The sequence below is a fragment of the Arachis ipaensis genome, chromosome B4, assembly GCF_059453495.1.
Source record: "Arachis ipaensis isolate K30076 ecotype BB chromosome B4, ASM5945349v1, whole genome shotgun sequence".
NCBI lineage: Eukaryota > Viridiplantae > Streptophyta > Magnoliopsida > Fabales > Fabaceae > Arachis > Arachis ipaensis.
In genome coordinates, this window is record NC_142439.1 from 24,764,176 (window position 1) to 24,785,330 (window position 21,155).

The following is a 21,155-nucleotide window of genomic DNA, read 5'->3' on the forward strand; positions in this document are numbered from 1 at the left end:
GTGAAATTATATGGTACTTGGATAATGCTTGTAGTAATCATATGTTTAGTAGAAAGGAGTTATTTTCTTCATTAGATGATTCAGTTAAACTATTATTGAAGTTTGGTAATAGTACAAAGATCCCTATTGAAGGAAAATGACACATACCAATTAGATTGAAAGATGGTTCTCTGAGTTATATTTCTGATGTTTTCTATGCTCCTGAACTTGATTACAATTTACTGAGTATGGGGCAATTATCTGAGAAGGAATATAAGATGATAACTTATCGTGGATATTGCACTGTATTTGACAATAATTGAAGGTTCATTGATAAAGTAAAGATGACTTTAAACAGAATGTTTTCGTTAAAAATTCAACATGTTAATCCCTCTTGCATGAGATCTGTGATACTTGATGATAACTGGCTGTGGCACATGCGGTTTGGACATTTTCATTTTTTTGGCCTAAACTACCTGTCAAGGAAAGGACTTGTTTCTGGCCTACCACGGATTCATATTCCCAATTGTGTTTGTGAGATTTGTCAACTGGGAAAGAAGCACAAAGATCCATTCCCTACAAGAAAGTCATGGAGAGGCAGAAGATTACTTGAAATTGTGCATTCAGATCTCTGTTCTGTAGAAATTCCAAGCAACAATGGTAGCAGGTACTTTATCACTTTTATTGATGATTTTAGTAGATATACATGGGTATACTTTCTGAAGCAGAAATTAGAAGCATGTGATACCTTCAAAACATTCAAGGCGTTTGTCGAAAAACAAAGTGGCTATAAAATTAAAATTCTCAGAACAGACAGAGGAACAGAATATCTTGCGTGTTCAGAATACTTTAAGCACACGGAATTAAACACCAACTAACAACTAGATATACTCCTCAACAAAATGGAGTTGTTGAAAGAAAGAACAGAACCATCATGGATATGGTCAGATGCATGCTCAAGTCAAAACAAATGCCTAAAGAGTTTTGGGCAGAAGCAGTCACAACAGCAGTTCATATTTTAAATAGGTGTCCAACAAAGAGTGTTCGTGATAAAACTCCAGAGGAAGCTTGGAGTGGAAAGCGGCCTTCCATCCATCATTTTCAGAGTCTTTGGGTGTATTGCTTATGCCCACGTACCAGATCAATTAAGGAAAAAGTTAGATGACAAAGGCGAGAAGTGTATCTTTATCGGCTATAGCACAGACTCAAAAGCATACAAGTTGTACAATCCAAAAACAAAGAAAGTAATCATCAGCAAAGACGTGACGTTCGACGAGAAAGACATGTGGGACTGGAACACAAAGACAGAAAAGTAGCTGACTATAATTCCAAATACATGTGATGAAGTAGAAGAAAGGCAACCAGACACAACCAAACAACCAGAATCATCTAGAAGATCACAAAGAGAGCAGAGACTACCTACTAGATTAGCAGATTTTGAAGTTGGCAATGACAACGATCCGTCCGATATAGAAATTATAAACTTTGTTCTATTTTCAGAGTGTGAGCCATTGAACTTTGAAGAAGCCTCTAAAAATAACAATTGAAAGAAAGCAATGGATGAGGAGATTCATGCCATTGAGAAGAATGACACATGGGAGCTGACAAATTTACCAGTAGATAAGAAGCCGATTGGAGTAAAGTGGGTTTACAAGACTAAGTACAAACTCAATGGTGAAGTTGATCGTTTCAAAGTAAGATTAGTTGCTAAGGGATACAAACAAAAGCCAGGTATCAATTATTTTGAAGTATTTGCTCCTGTGGCAAGATTAGACACTATTTGTATGATTATTTCACTCTTGGCTCAAAATAAGTGGAAGTAACATCGAATGGATGTTAAGTCTGCATTTCTAAATGACACTTTAGAAGAAGAAGTGTATGTTGAGCAACCTGCAGGATATGAAGTTCTTGGAAAAGAAGATAAAGTTTACAAATTGAAGAAAGCTTTGTACGGGTTAAAGCAAGCACCAAGAGCGTGGTATAAGAAGATTGATTCTTATTTCATTGAGAATGGTTTCAGAAGATGTCCGTTTGAGCATACTCTTTATATCAAGTTCGTTGAACCTGGAGATATCTTGATCGTGTGTCTTTATGTTGATGATTTGATCTTTACTGGGAACAATTTGAAGATAATTGCAGAATTCAGGAAGGCTATGATAAAGCACTTTGAAATGATTGATATGGGCTTGATGTCTTACTTTCTTGGCATTGAAATGGTTCAAAGAGATGATGGTATTTTTATTTCTCAGAAGAAATAGCAAATGATATTTTGAAAAAATTTTAAATGGAACATTCAAAGCCAGATCCTACTCCAGTCGAAGAGAAGTTCAAGTTACTAAGAGAAGATAAAGAAAGAGCAGTAAATCCTACATATTACAAAAGTTTGATTGAAAGTCTAAGGTACTTGACTGCGACTAGACCAGGTAATGTGTTTGGAGTTGGTTTGCTTAGCAGATTCATGGAGGAACCTTGTACCAACCATTTGCAAGCGGCAAAAAGGATTCTTCGATATATCAAAGGTACTTTAAATGATGGTATTTATTATGAAAATACTGATGAAGTGAATCTTGTCGGTTACACTGACAGTGATTGGGCTGGAGATATAGAAACAAGAAAAAGTACTTTAGGATTTGTATTTTATCTTGGTTCTGGTGCAATTTCATAGTCATCAAAGAAGCAACCAGTAGTAGCACTGATAAACCACTATTTATGGTTTATCTTCTATTGAATTTAGTGGATTTTATCAACTATTCGTACACTTATTCATATAAATTGCATGGTTTTATAAATCCTTCCTAATTTTGTGCTGTGATTGAAAACATATTTTTTTGGCCTTAAAATTGCCAATTTTTAATCTTCTTTTATTACCATTGATGCTGTGATACGTGCGTTAAGTGATTTCAGGTTTTCTAGGGCAGGAATGACTTAGAGGATGGAAAGAAAGCATGCAAAAGTGGAAGGAACACAAAAAATTAAGGATTTCAGAATCTAGTAGCGACGCGCACGCATGGACGATGCGTACACGTGACTGGTGCAGCAGACAAATGACACGCACACGTGGCTGACGCCTACGCGTGGCTAGTGAAAAGTCCAGCGACGCGTACGCATAGCTGACGCGTACGCGTGACAAGCGTCACGTGCCTCAGTTACGAGAAAATGTTGGGGGCGATTTCTGGGCTGCTTTTGACCCAGTTTTAGGCCTGAAAATACAGATTAGAGGCTGCAGAGTGAAGTTGGAAGCATCAATCAATCATTCACTTTTCATTCATACACACTTTAGGTTTTAGATGTAGGTTTCTAGAGAGAGAGGCTCTCTCCTCTCTCTAAGTTTTAGAGTTTTTAGTCTTATTTCTTCTTAAATTCAGATTCTCATCTTACTTTAATTTAGTTTCTATTCTACATTCTATTATTTTAGCATCTTAGTTTATCTTCTCTTGTTGATTTCTTTATTTTTCCAATTTAGTTTATGAGCTCTTCATGTTAGATTCAATTTTCTTTTAATGCAATTTGAGGTATTTCATGTTTATTGCTTCTTTCTTCATTTGTTATTATTGATTTCTTGCAATTGTTGGTCTTAGATTTTACATTCTCTTATTACTTTTGTATGCTTTTATTTTGTGCCTTCCAAGTGTTTGATAAAATGCTTGTGTGGAGTTTAATTTAGATTTTTATGTTCTTGACTTGGATTAATTATTTAGAGACTCTTGAGTTATCAAAAGTCTTTTGTTGATTGGTGATTGAAGATTGCCGGTTAGCTTGAGCTTCACCAAAGCTAGTCTCTCACTATGAGTTGACTAGGACTTGTGAACTCGAGTTGATTGTATGCACTTGACCTTCCTCCATTGGTTAGAGGTTAACTAAGTGAAGGCAATTCACATTTACCATCACAATTGACGATGATAATGAGGATAGGACTTCTAATTCTCAATCCTTGCTAAGAGTTTTCTTAGTTATTAGTTTATTTTTCTCGCAATCTATATTTTCTTGTTCCTTATTTCAAAAACCCCAAAAATATACTTTCCCATAACCAATAATAAACTATACTTCCCTGTGATTCCTTGAGAGACAACCCGAGGTTTGAATACTTCGGTTAATTTTATTGGGTTTGTATTTGTGACAAACAATCTAAACGTTGATTGAGGTTTAATTGTCGGTTTAGAACTATACTTGCAACGCGATATTTTTGTGAAAATTTTTACCGACATTTTTCCTCCGTCAAGCACTCTCTACAGCAGAAGCAGAATATATAACAGCAGCAAATTGTGCAATGCAAGCAGTTTGGCTAAGAAGAATTGAACAAGAAACAAAGTACTCCAACAAAAATATTTTGTGATAACAAGTCAGCTATTACATTTTGCAAAAATCCAGTATTTCATGGAAGATCGAAGCATATTGATATTCGAGTTCATAAAATCAGAGAATTGGTAAATGAGAAAGAAGTTGTGATCAAGTACTGCCCAACTGAAGAACAAATTGTAGATATATTTACAAGGCCATTAAGACCAAGTTATTTTGCAAGTTGAAGAAGATGTTTGAAATGATAAACTCTACAAGCTTGATTTAAGGGAGGCAATGTTAGAAAATTAAATTAAGAATATTCAAGAAAGTAGTACAACTACAACATACTAGAACATTGAAGAAGTTCAAAATCAAATTGAATTGGAATTGAATACAAGTTGTACTCATCATCTTCATATTAGAAGAATGAAGAATCATGAATTGGAAGTTTCTGATTAAGAATTTGAAATAAAATTGAACAAAAAATTGACTAGTCAAAGTTTTTACATGTTTCTTGAATTATTACGATTAGTATTTAGTTATTATAAGAATTATTATTTTATTATAAAAATTTGTCTATATAAAGACTTCATATGTATATATTGTTATCTATCTTTTCATGAACCAAAATACTTAGTGTTTGTTTTAAAAAATTTTCTTCTTATTATTATAAGTGTTAGTAAATTTAAAAAATAAAAAATATGATAACATCATTTATATAAATAGGTGATTCTAGGATCGATTAAGTGTGGTATTCTACTTACAAGATTGTTTAGGTACAAAACAACACACAGAGACGTAAATTCAGAACGACGCAAAGACAGTAAATCTAAAACGGTAATAATATAACGGTGGTCCTTGAAGGATTGAACACAATATTTAATTTGTGCTGCTTCCTTCTTGAAGTTTGTGTACAATATACGTGCCTAGATGTGTGCCACTGCTATTGTTCGAATGGGAGGGGGATAACAATTAAGTGAATTAACAATTGAGAAATGATAAAGTGATATATTAAAGTTTGTTGGATTTTAGACTCTTAGTCTTATGTTGCATATGGGCTAGACTTAAGATTTCTTTTTTATCAAGACCAACAAAAAGTTTTTTTATAACTTCTATTTAATTTAATTTTTTCATAACAAAAAATTAACTTTCTACTATTATGATAAGTTATACATGTAAATTTTAATCAAATAATTATAATTATAATACAATACTATTATAAAAATTATAATAAAAGATTATAATTTAACATAATAATTAATAGAATAAAAATATAATTTTTTATTTATATTTATATATTTTATATATTATTTTATTATAATTCGATTATTTCGGTTCAACGGGGCTTAATTAGCTCTGCTCTTACTTCTTCATTCTTCTCAGGTTTATGACTTCCATTCACCATGCAATTCCTCTGATTCCTCAAAGTCACTGACGCACTTCCATCTTCACAACCTTCATGTGCTTCTTCAATTTTATACTGCTCTCTTCCTTCTTTGCCACCGCCACTTACTCCATTTTTCTTGTTCATCGCCTCATTCTCAGCTTCATCAAGTCCTTTTCTCAACCTTTTTTCTCCTCGTAGATTGATGCCTATCAAAGTTCAACATAGATAAGGTCAATGTTCTCTTTTGTCCAAGATTTAACCCAGCAATCGAGTCAGTTTTAAATTTACCATTCAAAAGACCAATTAGGTTTGTAGTATTAAAATATAATCTTGTTTGTCAGTTTCCATGCGTTCCATATCATAACGAAATTAACCGCTTTCCACGTCCTTCTTGTTTGATCGATCTACTGATGAGTATAGTTGCCAAAATATCTCCCGAATTATAAATATAAATATAAAGGAAACTTCTATGATGTTGATAGCAAAAATAAACATGTGATGATGTCCTTGTGTGTCACTATAAAAATGCAACCCGTGGCTATTGATCTCATTAATTGTTACGGAGTAACTAATGAACTAAGTTCCCGTTCGTTGTTTGAAGAGAAGAAAGTCTCATTTCTTGCGGCTAGTTATTAAGTATAATTATATGTTTAATTAAATGAGGTATTTGAGCTATTAGTTAAACAAGAAAATGAATATTAAATTCATATAGTGTACTAAAAAAGTTACAAAAACTTACTTTATTATTTGATAAATGACGCTAGCATATATTGGAATATAATTGTGAAAAAATTTTAGTTTTATTAGATACATATAGAGTTTATAAGACAAAATTGATTGATAATATTTATTAAATACTAACTACGTCAATTAACTAAGTTTTTTTTTTCCAAAAAAAGTTAGAACTTAAAAGTGAAATTCAAATCCACAATTTCTATCTTAGTATGGAGAGATTATGTCATTTGAGTTATAATTCATTAACATTAACTAAGTTATTATTGAGTTAAATTAGGAAATCCATTTTTTAGCCAAAAATAACTTTTTATTTTAAATATTAAATATTAAATTTTAAATTTTAGAGTAAAATATATTTTTTGTCGTTAAAATTTGCTAAACCTTTTAAAAATATACTATTTTATTTTGTTTCAGAATTTTTCGATTTACATCAAATATATCACTGATGATTAATTTGTCAAAAAACTTAAAAGACCAATTCAGCAACAATTTTACAAAAAGAACTTTTAACATAAACAAATTAAACATAGTTATTATATATTATTGATGGATTAATCCTAAAATTTTTAAAAATTTAGTTGTAAGGGTATATTTGATGTATATTAAAACAAAATAAAATTTAGAGATATTTTAAAAATTTTTGATAAATTTTAAAGACAAAAAATATATTTTATTCTAAATTTTAAATTATAAAATTTAAATTATAAATCTTAAATTATAAGTATAAACTTGGTATCCTCCTTAAAACAAGAGTTAAAAAATAATTCTATAATAAAATAATTAATATTAACTATTTAAAAATTTAATTTTTATATTTATTTTATTATTATATAAGAAAAATAATTACAACTGAATAACAAACACATTTAAAAATAGCTAATATTAAATAATCTACATAAATAAAAAGACATATATTTAAATTCAAATCTGAATAAATTAAATATAATATTCTAATTTTATTCTTGAACAGAGACTTTTTTTTTTAAATAAATTTAACTTTTTTATTATAATTGTTTATTATATTATTTTAATATATAAACATTTTTCTAACACTACAATTTTTTCCTACTTATGATTATATTCATATTCATGTGTGTAATTTATTTATATATTATATACCATGCAGTTCGATAATTCGGTCATTGTTAAACCAAAAAGAACCCTTTATTATTATTTAGTTAATTAAATAAATATTACCAACCAATTCTATCCTACATATAGATATATAGTTAATAATAAGATTCGAAAATTTCCATAATTATATTCTACTATATACTTCAACAAATAATAAAGCAAATTTTTGTAATATATTTTTGGTACAATACATGACTTTTATATTAATTTTTTTGTTACCACTACAACTTCTTACTAAATTTTTAATATGGTCCAAATATCTCATTTAGTTAATCACATAATTAACCTATAAAAAATAGGAGACTATCTTTTAAACAAGGAACGGGAACATAACCTACTACCTACTCCATATTCCATAAGACACTAACAATGAGTGAAATCAATAGCCACGTGTTACTTTTTCAGAGTGACACATAAAGACATCATCACATGCTTATTTTTGCTATCAGTACCATTGAAGTTCCCAAATATAAATATATTTTTTGATTTTGAATATCTTCATCAACGGTGATAACTCCTGAGAATATAATTAAAACATATTGAAATATTTGAAATAAAAGTAAAAGAAATTAAAAGTTCTTTAAAAGTTCTTTTAACGCTCTTTAAAAACTTTTGAAATGTCGTTTCTTATGAGTTTAAACTTTTGAAATAAATAATATTATATTATTTTCAACTTTAATTTTAATTTTGGATAGAAGTTGGGTGATGTTTCTTTAATTTTAAAGAATAGTTTTGATATTAGGGTGATAACTTTGATGTACTCATTGTTTTTGTCTTGGAGAGTTTTGTACAAATTAGCTTATCTATATATACGAGTACCAATACATAACCTTTCATATAATGAAACATTGAAACATATCAAATTATATGTACCAGGTAAGAAGGATACCTGGTCAATCAAACTTGCAGAACGCATCATGGGAATACTTATTAGCCTTGATGGTAGAGTGATGATGAAAATCATGTCCACACCTACTGTAACACTAATTGCCGCGGAGGTAGGAAATCTTGAGTTTCTATCTCTGATTATGAGCATAGACCCCGAATTGGTATGGGAATCTGAAGACACGAGCCAACGCATAATCCGCGTAGCTGTATTGCATCGTCATGCTAGTGTCTTCAATTTATTAATACATCATCGTGCGGGACCAATCGCAGATTCCATAGTAACTTCCATTGATGACGAAGGAAACAATCTATTGCATTGTGCTGCAAAATTAGCACCACCAGACAAACTTAAATTGGTCTCTGGAGAAACGCTTCAAATGATGCTTGAGTCGACATGGTATAAGGTATTTGGTGCGTGGGGTGTGTTTGTGTGCGTATATATCTAAAAAAGAAAAGGCTCTTTCGGGGAGGTGTGCAGAGAGAAGAATGAAGAGAGTGATTTCTGAAATTTGTGTGCTGATATTTTTATATGAATTTGACTATTAGATGATAATTTAGTTAAATATAATAAATTATTTAATAATTTTTAACTATGATTTTGATATAAAAATAATTGTATATAAATATTCACCCTTAAAAAATGGGTTAATATATATTGAAAAGAAAGACATAAAATTGTCTAATGCACAAAACCTTCACTTTAGTTTGAGTAATATTATAGGGTCGGTGTAATTTATTGTTTTTAGCCCGTAATTGGCCAATAATATCTAAAAGTGGCTATAAATATGATACTGAACTGTTAGACTAAAAGTAATTGAGTTGTTGGTTAAAAGTAGGGTCAATATAAATTAAAATTGTTAGTCCACTCAATTTTTTCTTTTAGTTTCCTGTCAAAAATTAAACATTGTTACTATATTAGTTAACTATTTGATTCTATCGAAACTTGAAGTTGTAATGTGGGCATCATCCTTGGCATGGCAGGTGGTGAAGAAGTTGATGCCACCATCATCAGTGGAAATGAGAAACTATGCAGGTCTTACTCCACGCCAACTGTTTACCATGGAGCATGAACCATTGCTCAAGAAAGGAGTATCTTGGATAAACAAAACCGCAAAGGCTTGCATTATTGTTTCGACCCTAATTTTCTCTGCTTGCTACAGCTGGTTAACTGGTAACAATAATGATGACAATAAAGGAAGTCAAAACGATTCCAAGAGACTAGCCTCCCAGATATTTGCATTAGCAGATACCGTAGCATTGATGTCATCTTTAGCCTCTGTCTCCATTTTCTTCTCTACCGTCATCTCACGTTTTTCTGAAGAGGACTTTCTCAAGTCACTACCGCTCAAGTTGATATCTGGCCTAGTGGCATTATTTATCTCAATCATAAGCATGATCTTAGCATTTAGTAGTACCTTCTTCATAACAAATTACGAATATTTGAAGTGGGTTCCTAGTTCCATCTCTGGGGTTGCATTTTTAACAATACCCCTATTTGTATGTCTTCAGTTTCCCCTATGGTTTGATATCATGTATTCAGCTTACATTTCTAGTTCTCTCTCTTGACCAAAAAACTCACGATTCCTTAGAATACTGGAAGTATATCAATAGAAATCGGTTCCATTTTTCTGATACGTAGGTTTCTTTACTATGCATGATTTTACATTCCAATTGTGTGTACAGCTATAATTGGATTCAGATTGTCTTAAATGTTGAAAATGATAATTTGTCAACAAAAATAAAGTTAAAAAAAGGAATAATTACAATAAGTGTAAAATGACAATGACGTTGATAATGGCCGGGGAGACAAAAATGTGGAATGATAATAATATAAAGCGAAAAAAATCAACCATATGTTCATCGTCAAAATATTAAAATTAGAGACAATTAAAATTTATTTCAAATATTAAGAATAAAATAAAATTAATTAAAAGTTACCGGTATTATTAATATTTTTCGAAACATACTTTACCCAAACAAATATTATTAAAAAATGCACTCTAAGTTTGGAAGTTGATGAGCAATAACAGTTTTCACACATTTCTCTTCTTTTCCGTTATAAAACTTATGCCACTCCAAAGCAACTTGTGTCAATGGAGTTCCATTCCTTGTTTCAATTAACAATTAATCATGTGTAACATGAAAGTTTAATAGCGTACAAGAATTTTGTATCTATACATTACAAGCACACTACAAAGTTGTACCACCACCGTCAGACATAAGGGATGCTGCAGCTGCAGCAGCCGTAGGAACAACTCCAGTTGAAATGCCTGGTTTTGACAGATGCAAAAGCCTGATAAAAATTGAAGTCAAACAGTTGTACGTGTTAGTAATATGAATGAACAATACAAAGTATGATAATCTTCATGACAGAAGGATATGTTAGTAATATGATATGACAGAAGGGTTCAAAAAAGATAATCTACCTCGTGACTTGTTCGAATACGATAGCTAGACTTTACAAGAGCATGCATGGCAATGTGACAAAACATTCCAGATTAAAATTTTAGGGGATATTATTTTAACCTCCCAACTTAGATTATATCACACAAGATCCCCTTGATTTGTCATACCTACACTGAATTCTCCGCCACATTTTATAAAATGATGGGATAGAGAGTATGTATTATTCTCATGGGAGATTAGCATATATTTTTTGCAAATGGTGAAATCTTATATGTAATATCCCCAAATCTTCGGGGGTTAGTGTAATTTGTTCAAAATTTAGCCTCATACAGTATAAAAAGGGTAGGTGTATGCAGCCTTGTACAAATAGAAAGATTGTTTCCAGAATTTAAATTTGTAAGCTCCAAGTAGCAAGGCAACAACTTTACCATTGCACCAATTCAACATGTAAGTTGGCAATAGACTATATCCGACAATTAGCCGCCACCAGGTATACAAAAGCTACCACTTCAGCCCCGGAAAAGTTGAAAACGTACAATATAGAAAATTTGCAGAAGAAAGACAGTAAAAGTTTCTTACGGTGCAAGATATTCACAAAAGGATGAAACTGCAGAAGCAACTTCAGCATAGGTTTCACCAGTTGCAGGTGCAGTTACTTCAACCAACTGTATACCAGGCGTTACCGGTACAGCCTCGTCCGTTGCATGCACCTTTAGCATTTTATTGATTGATGACACCGTTACAGTGATTTGTGCACCCCTGTTAAAATGGAAAGAAAATCCCACTCTAAGCAGTTCATGGTCTAACTTGTACCCAAGTAAATAAAACATACGAAGCACATTCTTGCTTGCTTTGCTTTCAACCATTGTCCTAACCAGAACTGAAATTTGTTCAGCACCGGCACCCCTCATTGCACCCCCAATATGTCTTACAGTCCTGAACAAGTCACCAAGCATTTAATAGATTTTTATATGGACATAAGAAAAGTTCTAATAAGTGAATGGCGATAATACTGCATGGTTTACCATGATGGTTCAGCCTGCTCAAGATCACATAAAAGTCGAACCTCAGATGCTACAGGGCCTGGAAAGAAAGCCAATAAAATCATGTCCAACTTGAAAAACTCCAAATTCTTATGTCATATACTCGATGTTGTTTTCAAGTGATTAAGTAACACTAGAATAATAATGTTAAGAGAATCACTAAAGGTGTGGAAACATCCCACATCAATGTAGGAAAAATCCAGAACAGCAAACACATCATATACTGGGATAAGTATAATTCTTTGGTAATTCATGCATTAATTGAAAAATCAATAGAAGAGCACAATAGTTACCAAGTAACAGCATAGAAATGATAAATCAACAAATCATGGCAAGCTGAAGTTCAGAGAAAAAAAGAGAGTACATGACACTTCAGCCTACAGAGGCTTGGTTTAAGAGATGTAATTCTGTTTTGCTGATTTGCTTCCACCAAGTTAGACAGAAAATGGTGCTTGAATGCTTAAAACAAGCATTTATCTTTGCCATTGTTATGAAATGGAATAGTTTATCACTCTTTCCTATGGTGTTTATAACATGAGAAGTTAGTAAGTATGCTTTGATAGACATGCAGTGGGATTGGAGGCTTTGTTGGATTGAAGTATGTTTCCCTCATTCCTAAGGTGAGTTATTCACTGTTTGTTTACAAAATGATAAATAATACTATTTCCTTATTCTTTAGCAATAAAATTTCTTTCACCTTGGAATAAAGGAACACTGACAGATAATGCATTTGCCTTGCTGGCTACAACATCACATATTATCACAAGAAAACACTAACCAAGATTTGGACCACTCTTGAGGCAAATTTCATGAATCCTTAATCGCTCTCTTTGGACGCCACATAGCCCTTGAAGAAGAATCTCAAGGGCCTCAACATGCTGCAAAAAGATTACAAAATATCAGATGCCAAGGTCAACTTGAACACAATGCTTTCCTTTCCTTATTAAAAATTTAAAATAATACATTAAGATAGAATTATCGAGCTAAAAGAAATGTTCACTTAATTCTTATTTAGAAAGTGGAACCAGAGAAATGCACGCATTGATGGGCGTTAGATTCAGAAATAAACTTGTTTTCTACTTTTCTTGCACATAGAGATTCTGAACAAAATAAACTCCACTATGATACACCACCTTGTACACTCATTCAAAATAGTAGAATACCTCAGTCCAACAAGAACGATAATGAGAACACACACTGTCAACATAAATATTCAAAGACGTTTAAAGCAATTTACTTGAAAAGTATAGCGGAAGTGATAATGGCCAGTATGGGTGACAATCTTGAAGTCCTTTGTGAGGAAAATTCAGTATTTTTATAATATTAGAAGGTTCTGTTCAAATATCAGCGTGTAATATTTGAGTATTACAATAGCATATATTTAGATAATTGTGATAGTCAAAGTTTTGGTGCTTTATGAAAGCTTCTCAATGTAAAACCCACACTCCAGGAAATTAAGAATATGATACATTCAATAAGGTACTATGTTTTTGAAATTATACGAGTACCGAAATCCTATGCTACCTTTCAAGGGAACAATTCACACCCTAGATAGCTATAATTTGAAGCAACTGAAACATCTCAAACTCTAGGGAAAAACAAATAAATTTAAAAATCAAAAGAAAATGAATAAAATCACCTGTGTCTCTATAATACCCTGAACCACGCATTCCATATTCACCTTTGTTCCACTGCATTAGACACCAAGTGTTACAAAGCTGTTTATGCAACTCGTCAAATATTTTTCCCTATTTCATGCAATAGAAAAAATGTGAAAGAAGAATGTAGAAGAGGAAAGAGAGAGGAAACTCACAGCAGAGAGAGGGGCACGGTGGTGGCGGACGGTGGTTGAGATGCTCTAACAAGAAGTACGGAGTGTGCGAACTCTGGAAAACAAAACAAGAAAGAAGAAAAAGAAAGAGGGGCTTAGCTGGACCTACACTATTTAAGGTGCACTGTGGTCCTTAAATTCTATTCTCTCAAGTAGTGTTGTGAACTACAGATGCACATGATCGATCCAATCCTAAATTCGGTTAATCATATTTTAACGGTTTGGATTTATCTTTTGATTCAATATTATTTTTGGTTGAATTTGAGTAGATTTGATGAGGTCCGATTATATTTGATAACTAAAAATATATTTCTAATAAAATTAATAAAGAAATGCTATATTTTATACTTTAGTAATATTTTTATATTATATAGTGTTATTTTTATTTTCATAATCATTTATTTTGATATAAATATAATATAATATTTATATACTTTAATATTTAAGTTTAACATTTTATTAATTCGGTATATATAATTTTCAACATAATATGTTAACCCAATCTTATCCATTTTTTTATTGGATTAGTTAAGAATTGAGTTCGAATTTTAAAATTAGGGATTAATTCTCTAAAATGAGAAGATTGAAAAATGATATAGTGAGCTAATGAGATATTAATTTTTATTGAATTTATAAGTATTATCATATGAAAATGTACTGTCTTAATTTAAAAGTAATTAAACACTTATTTTCTCGTTTTATTAGCCTTCCTACAAAGCTTGATTCTAAACGTACCTTCAAACTGTAAGCACTTAAAACAGCAGGTGAAATTGTTTTCTCTACAAACCTAGTACGAACAAGTTTCTCTATGAAATCTGTTGAAAGAGAATAGATACGTGGATTGGATGAGTCACTTCACTAGCTAGCCTTAACAATTAGTTAATACCAGTTAAGGAGTTAGGCTGAGCTGGCACAATGAGCCTTAGCTGGCACAGTTAGTTAATACAATTGCATCACATGCTTGTATCACTATAAATACAAGATTACGAGAGCCGAACTGGCTAGTGAACCGATCAAGTCATATACTCGGATGATAAAAAAAAAAAAAAAAAGGATGATGCAAGTCTCATCTATCAAAAAGGAAAAAGCCAAAAATACCAAAACAGAGAACAGACAAATGGAGATCAGTCCAAATATACTCAGATGTCCAAAGAGAAAGAAAAAAAAAACTAATGACGATGTTGTTAATGAATCGCTCACTTAGTTTGTGGTTCCTTCTGATCACAACTTCAAAATCTCTTAAAGCAATTAAATTTTTAGTTGGTGAAAACTTTAGTACAGAAATTTCTTGCTTATCCAATTTGCAACATAGTTCAGTGGTTAAATAATATTGAATGTATAATGAAATGAATTTGAATTCTTCAAAATTGAATCTATGAATCATACAAGTCTAGAAATTATTGGGTAGATTGCAAGTGACATAAACATTAATTATGACCCAAAAATTTTATATGATGTGTTTCTCTAATATGCCACGAACTGAAGTTTGAATCGAGAAAATAGAATAACGTGTTAGGTGAGATTGAAGAATAAAATTGGATTTATCAAAACCAAAATGAAACTTAGAGCCAGTAATCCTATCTATCTTTACGCCTAAGTGAAACTGAAGAAGCAGTGGAGGCTTACCCTCGGTGAGATAGAGTGAAATCGGAGAGAGAGAGCTAGCTTGAACAGAAAGAGATGTCGAGGAGAGAACGAACGTGAGCAACGCCGGGAAGAGGACCGCGACGGAGCTGAGGCGCGCCGGCAAGAAGAGAACGTACGTGGGCGTGCGTTTTGTGAAGGTGAGCGATGAGCGACGTCGACGGGAGAAGTGGGAGGCTAGTCCAGCGGCGACTTGAGGGTTCTGTGGCAACGCCAGCAGCAATGGCACCCTCTGGCCGACAGAGACTTGTTCGGCGATGGAGAAGGTGGGGGTGAGAGGCTGCTAGGGCCTAGGGCAATGTCTCTCTTCTCTGATGTATGGGGGGCTAGTGGGTTCGGTTAGTGCCTCAACTAGGGATTTTTTTTTTTCTCTTAAAGTTATAAAACAAAGCAGTTTAGACTTTAGAGACACCAAAAAGAACCGGACACATTTTAAAACAAGGTTCTGAGAACCGAACCGGTCATCGAATCGTTCTAGTAACTGGTTTACTGGTTTATTGGTCCAATCGATCCAACCGTAATTCAACCAAAAAAACCGTTTTAGAATAAAATAATAAATAAATTATAAATATACATACTAAAATATAATTATAGTCTAATATAAATCTTAAAATATCTTCCAAATTTAAAACACTACATGAAATGTCATAAATCAAAACCATATGATCTTATCAAAATACAAACTTAAGTTTGTTTTTTAAACAATTCACAACCCTAATTCTCTATGATTTCTTTTGGAAAAATAAAATCCCATCCAAGAAGGAAACCATAGCTGTAACTAATTGAGAATATTTGTCAAACTCAGCACCAAGACATAGAACAACTTCCATATAGCACAGTACCAAACAATCCAATTCTCAATTCCATTACTCATAAACAAAAGGGTGTCTAAAATATCTATAGAATCAATCAAATTCAGCATTAAAAATTATCAAAAACCAAATTTGCAGTTAAACAGAATAAAGTAAAGATGGGATTTATACTCAAATTCTCCTTAATCTTAAACCATGTCTCAGCACATACTTTGTGAGCAGCAACAAAATCATCTTTACAAGCACAACCTAATTCAATTGGAACACCAGACTCAGAACTATCACTCTCCAAACCTATGTGACAAATTCTACAATCCCTCTCCACTTTGTGATTAGTATTATTACTAATATTATTAATAATATTAACATTGCCAACTAATAAATGGATATTGAAGCTTTAAACTTTATTTAACAACAAGCTGTAACATGGCTCAAATAACAAATTAACCAATTTAATTAATACACAACTCCAAACACAGCAAGTAATCTACGTCATACACTCCTCAAAAGCAGTCCCAAATCATTTGCAATAACAGTGAACTATGCTTCATAAACTACTCAAATTATCAAAATCAGAAACATGACACACACTATTTAGAATCTACAGAGGCACACCAATTTCAATAAATGCATAATTGGCACAATTTATCAAGCATAGCAAAGCTAAGTTCTCAAAGAAAAATGTTGATTGAACACAAAAACCAAGGTTCTGAAAATCGGACCGGTCATCAAACCGCTTTAGTCACTGGTTCACTGGTTTATTGGTCTAATCGGTTCAACCGGTGGTTCAACCGAAAAAACCGTTTTAGAATAAAATAATAAATAAATTATAAAGGACCAAAGATGAGGGTACTCCAAGAACTCCTATTAGATGCAACAACATTCAACATTATCACATATTCTCACACACACATACAAAGCCTTAACTCAGAGAACAACCACTGCAAGTGACTTGGAAAGAAAATGTAAACACCGAAACAATCACAAGCATACAGAACATGTGAATATTATTATAGCAAACATAATAATAAAATAGCTCTTCTAATGCGTCTTCGAAAATATCCCAAATCAAGAAAACTACATAATCTGATCCACTTGATTCAGAAAGTTACATATATTAGAAAAATTAAGAATCAACTAAAAGAAAAAGAAAAGGAAGGCCTGGTTGATTCAATTCAATTGCCTGAGATGAAGAATCAAACAGGGCTGAAAAGCTGAGAGTTTAAATGTTAAACCTCAATATTCAAGTAACATGACTCCATTATTGTTATTATTACACCCTTCTAATGTCACAAATTCAATATATATTATAGTCCGTTGACACTTGTGTATTCACAACTTGGCCTCATCATTCTGATTCATACCTTAAGTAGAAGAAAAAGTCCCAATAAGCTTTCATTACAATTTTATCCAGAGAGTTGGGGCTTTGGTTCGGAGTTCATGCCAATGATAATGACGAGAGGGATGAATCCGTGAATCAGTAACATAGGCAGTGCAAATTTTAACAAAGTTCACCACAATGATTAACAACAACAAAAAGCACTGAAAGAACACTCAGTAATATAGGCAGTGCAAATTTTAACAAAGCTCATCACAATGATTAACAACAACAAAAAGCACTGAAAGAACAGTGAATCACTAACATGGGCAGTGCAAATTTAAATTTTAAAAGTTATCAATTTAAAATTTATCATCAAATACAATCGGTGAGCAAAGCCAATCAATCAAACACTGACTGAGCATTCTGTTCTGATTCTGTGACTGGGAAGCGACAAATTCAGCAACAAATGCAAGTTACAGCAACAAATTTAACAAATCCTAGTAAAGTCCCGAGTTACAGCAAAAAGGCAAATTTATTGATTACCAATTCAGCAACATGCAGAAATACAGGGAGAAGGGAAATCTGGAAAAGAGAGAACACTAAACCAAAACATTAACCAATAATCACACTAAACCTGCAACCAGCAATTCCAAGACAGCAACAAACATTAGTACATTATAAAACATTCCAAAACAGTGATGACACTAAACCTGCATAGTAAATAATCTCAAAGACAATGATCACCAATATCCAGCAAATAAACAATAAATACACAACAACAATTTAGCAAATAAACAAGAACAAGACCTAAATAGAAAATCCAACAAATTAAGTCGCAGCAACCAAACAATTTGACAAATTAAAACAACAGCAGCCCAACAATTTAGCAAATCAACTTAACAAATTCAAGAACAGAAAATCACAAAAAAAAAAAAGTAACAGAAGAACACAAGAACCATTAGCAAATTAACAAGTTCACAATAACAGTTAAAAAATTTACCTGAAGAACACTAATGCAAGTGGAATCATCATGCTAACATGTTTTCTGCAAAGATGCTATTTGTACAGCTAAAATTTCCTAATTACTATGATCCAATTATTCTAATTTCACATGCAATCAACTTACTAAGTTTCTAAAAGCTAGAAATTATAAAACCAACCAGAAATATGGTTAAAGCATTTCATCAAACATGTTGAGTGCGGTAAAATTAAAACGAAATAAGAGAATTCAAAGTTTAATTTCAATGCGATAGAGAAGAGAACATAACTATTGTAACTTTAATTTAGTTTATGAAAAACTCCAAACCACTACCAAATCAAATAATTACTTATTGTAATAGAAATCAGAAGTTGCAGAGTTTGAAGAAGAGTATTGGTGTTGTGTGAGTGTATTGTCTGGTGGCGGGTTTAGGGAACTCACGGCGGGGACAAAAGAGAGCAGTTCGACGGCTGAGTGGAGCGCGCGGGTTGGTGGCAGAGTTTGAAGCAGAGCAACGTGGCTTCCAGACGAACGCGAACTCGAACGGTGAACAGCGAGTGAACGCGAACGGTGAACGCCGAGCGAACGCGAATGGCGAAGAACGCGAACGAAGACGCGAACGTGAACGGCAAACAAACGGCGACGGAAGCGCGGCTGAGCAGACAAAGACAACGGACGCCGAGCTCGAGGAAGCAACCGCGATCGGTGACAGCGAACAGGGGTTGAAGATTTGGAGCACGAGGGAAGCTAGATGACGGATGGCGAACTTTGAGTGCGACGAACGGCGGCAGTATGCCACTCCTTGTGGCGGTGGTGTAGGCTTACAGTGCTAGGGTTTTGTGGTTGGGTTTGGGTGATTTCTCTGACCGAAAGAAAGAAAGAGGGAGAAAGGGAGAAAGAAACGAATGAGCTTCCCTTTTTGTGTAAACCGGCCGGGTTTCGGTTCGGTACGACCGGCCGGTTCTTGTCCGATTCAACAGTTTTTTACCGATTTTATGATTTCTGGTTTTACATGCTTGACCAGATCATTAGTATTATCGATTCGCGGTTAAATCGGTCCAATCGGTCGATCCGGTCTAATTTTTAGAACATTGTTTTAAAAAACTGGATCGGTTCCCGCAATTTATTGATTAACTGTCGATTTAACAAGTTTTTTCACTAGTTTTTTGTCAATTGATTTTTTAATATGAGATTGGTTCTCGGTTAACCCAATTAAATCAGTCATAGAATGATTCTAATTACTAATTTATTAATTTATTAGTTTAATCAATTCAATTATAATTCAACTGAAATAATCATTTTTATAATAAAATATTAATAAACATACTAAAATTTAATTATATTCCAATATAAATTTTAAAATATTCAAAATAAAAGTACTGCATTATTATCCTTCTGTACATCTTGATTGATACCATAATTATGGAGAATTTGTCTTTCCAACTTTCTTTTAAAGGAGTTTTATGGCCCCTCCTCTTTATTAGTACTTTAAACTTCTTGTAGTTTCAAAAGAATATATTTATCTTTGATAAGAACCATAATTATGGAGAATTTGTCTTTCCAACTTTCTTTTAAAGGAGTTTTATGGCCCCCTCCTCTTTATTAGTACTTTAAACTTCTTGTAGTTTCAAAAGAATATATTTATCTTTGATAAGAATAGAGTCTAGATGAAAGAAAGATTCATGAAATAGTTTGGTATATGACACATGATTATCACAAGGCTCATTCTGAACCTATGCAATTTAGGAGAAGGATGAAAACTTTTGCAGAGAAGCTTATAAAATGGTAGCCACCTCCTCCTCCTTTTATCAAGCTGAATTCGGATGGCTCCGTTAGTAAGGATGGCAGAGCGTCTTGTGATGGTATCCTTAGAGATAGCAATGGTAAGTTTATAGCTTGTTATAGTGCAAATTTGGGTTACATGTTTTCATTCATAAAAACACATAAGCATACATATAATGCAAGATTAAGAGTACGAATTCAACAAAAATAGCATTTCTAACATTTTTTCCTTTTTGATAATGACAAATATTTTATGTTTTGAAAAGCTTGCAATATAGCAAATAACAGAATAAATGTCATATACTAAATTTTTTTGCAAAAACTGCAAAAAATTCTCTCTAAAACTAAGCATATCGGTTTGTGAAAACCTTTTGCATGCAGAAGCTTTGAAAACACCGTTTTCAAAAACAAAAGATGTTCTCCTTTTTGAAAATATTTTATGTTCCCCTTAAAATTTATCTTTTGGAAACATAGCATATATAAGTTTTTGAAAAGCCATCTTTAATCAAAAAAATTTTGAATAAGTTTCAAAACATACTTAATTTCTCCCTTTTGACATTAGCAAAAAAAAGGGATAATAAGTTCACACACATAATACTTATTTCAGAAAATATAAACTTGGCCTTTTATTAATCTACCATTAGCCAAATAATCATTTAATCACTTGTTATGCTACTAATAAGCATAACCATAAGCATTCAAGTATAAACAAGCAAACATAAGCAAATCCATGCATTCAATTATACAAGATCATAAAGCATAATGAAAAGCCTAAGTTTACTAGCGTTAGTCCATAAGCATAAAGATATAAAGTGCAAGAAATAAAATTCCCCATACTTCATCAACAAGCATCGTCCATCCACAAGTCTTCATACTTAAAGTGGTGGCTTGTGAATTTCATAGTGAGAAAACATTGCATCCAATTGTTGCCGTTGA

General features: G+C 32.5%; 2 protein-coding genes and 1 pseudogene across 2 annotated transcripts; 2 read left to right on the top strand and 1 right to left on the bottom strand.

The window, feature by feature from the left end:
* The first annotated feature begins 2,263 nt into the window (after nt 1-2,263).
* On the top strand, nt 2,264-2,644 carry LOC107636339 (secreted RxLR effector protein 161 pseudogene; annotated as a pseudogene).
* Nucleotides 2,645-8,369: 5,725 nt separating this feature from the next.
* On the top strand, nt 8,370-10,033 carry LOC107637724 (uncharacterized). Its single transcript, XM_016341081.3, has 2 exons — nt 8,370-8,805; nt 9,383-10,033. Exons 1-2 carry the CDS (start codon nt 8,431-8,433, stop codon nt 9,965-9,967), a joined length of 960 nt encoding a protein of 319 aa, XP_016196567.1. The 5' UTR covers nt 8,370-8,430; the 3' UTR covers nt 9,968-10,033.
* A 385-nt stretch (nt 10,034-10,418) lies between these two features.
* Nucleotides 10,419-15,700, bottom strand: LOC107639216 (mediator of RNA polymerase II transcription subunit 18). The gene is made up of 7 exons (XM_016342689.3): nt 15,308-15,700; nt 13,664-13,736; nt 13,490-13,541; nt 12,629-12,728; nt 11,833-11,890; nt 11,387-11,743; nt 10,419-10,694 (listed from the first exon to the last, which is right to left on the bottom strand). Exons 3-7 carry the CDS (start codon nt 13,523-13,525, stop codon nt 10,592-10,594), a joined length of 654 nt encoding a protein of 217 aa, XP_016198175.1. The 5' UTR covers nt 13,526-13,541; nt 13,664-13,736; nt 15,308-15,700; the 3' UTR covers nt 10,419-10,591.
* Between the last annotated feature and the right edge of the window lie 5,455 nt (nt 15,701-21,155).

Bases quoted from the DNA above. Each gene is read 5' to 3' on its own strand.
- LOC107639216 (XM_016342689.3), bottom strand. From the start codon at position 13,525: ATGGAATGCGTGGTTCAGGGTATTATAGAGACACAG. The intron at 11,891-12,628 runs GTTAGTGTTTTC...CTTTCTTTCCAG, and splicing joins CAAGAGTGGTCCAAATCTTG to GCCCTGTAGCATCTGAGGTT. The intron at 10,695-11,386 runs GTAAGAAACTTT...AATTTTTATCAG, and splicing joins TTTTGTGAATATCTTGCACC to GCTTTTGCATCTGTCAAAAC.
- LOC107637724 (XM_016341081.3), top strand. From the start codon at position 8,431: ATGGGAATACTTATTAGCCTTGATGGTAGAGTGATGATGAAAATCATG. The intron at 8,806-9,382 runs GTATTTGGTGCG...TTGGCATGGCAG, and splicing joins TTGAGTCGACATGGTATAAG to GTGGTGAAGAAGTTGATGCC.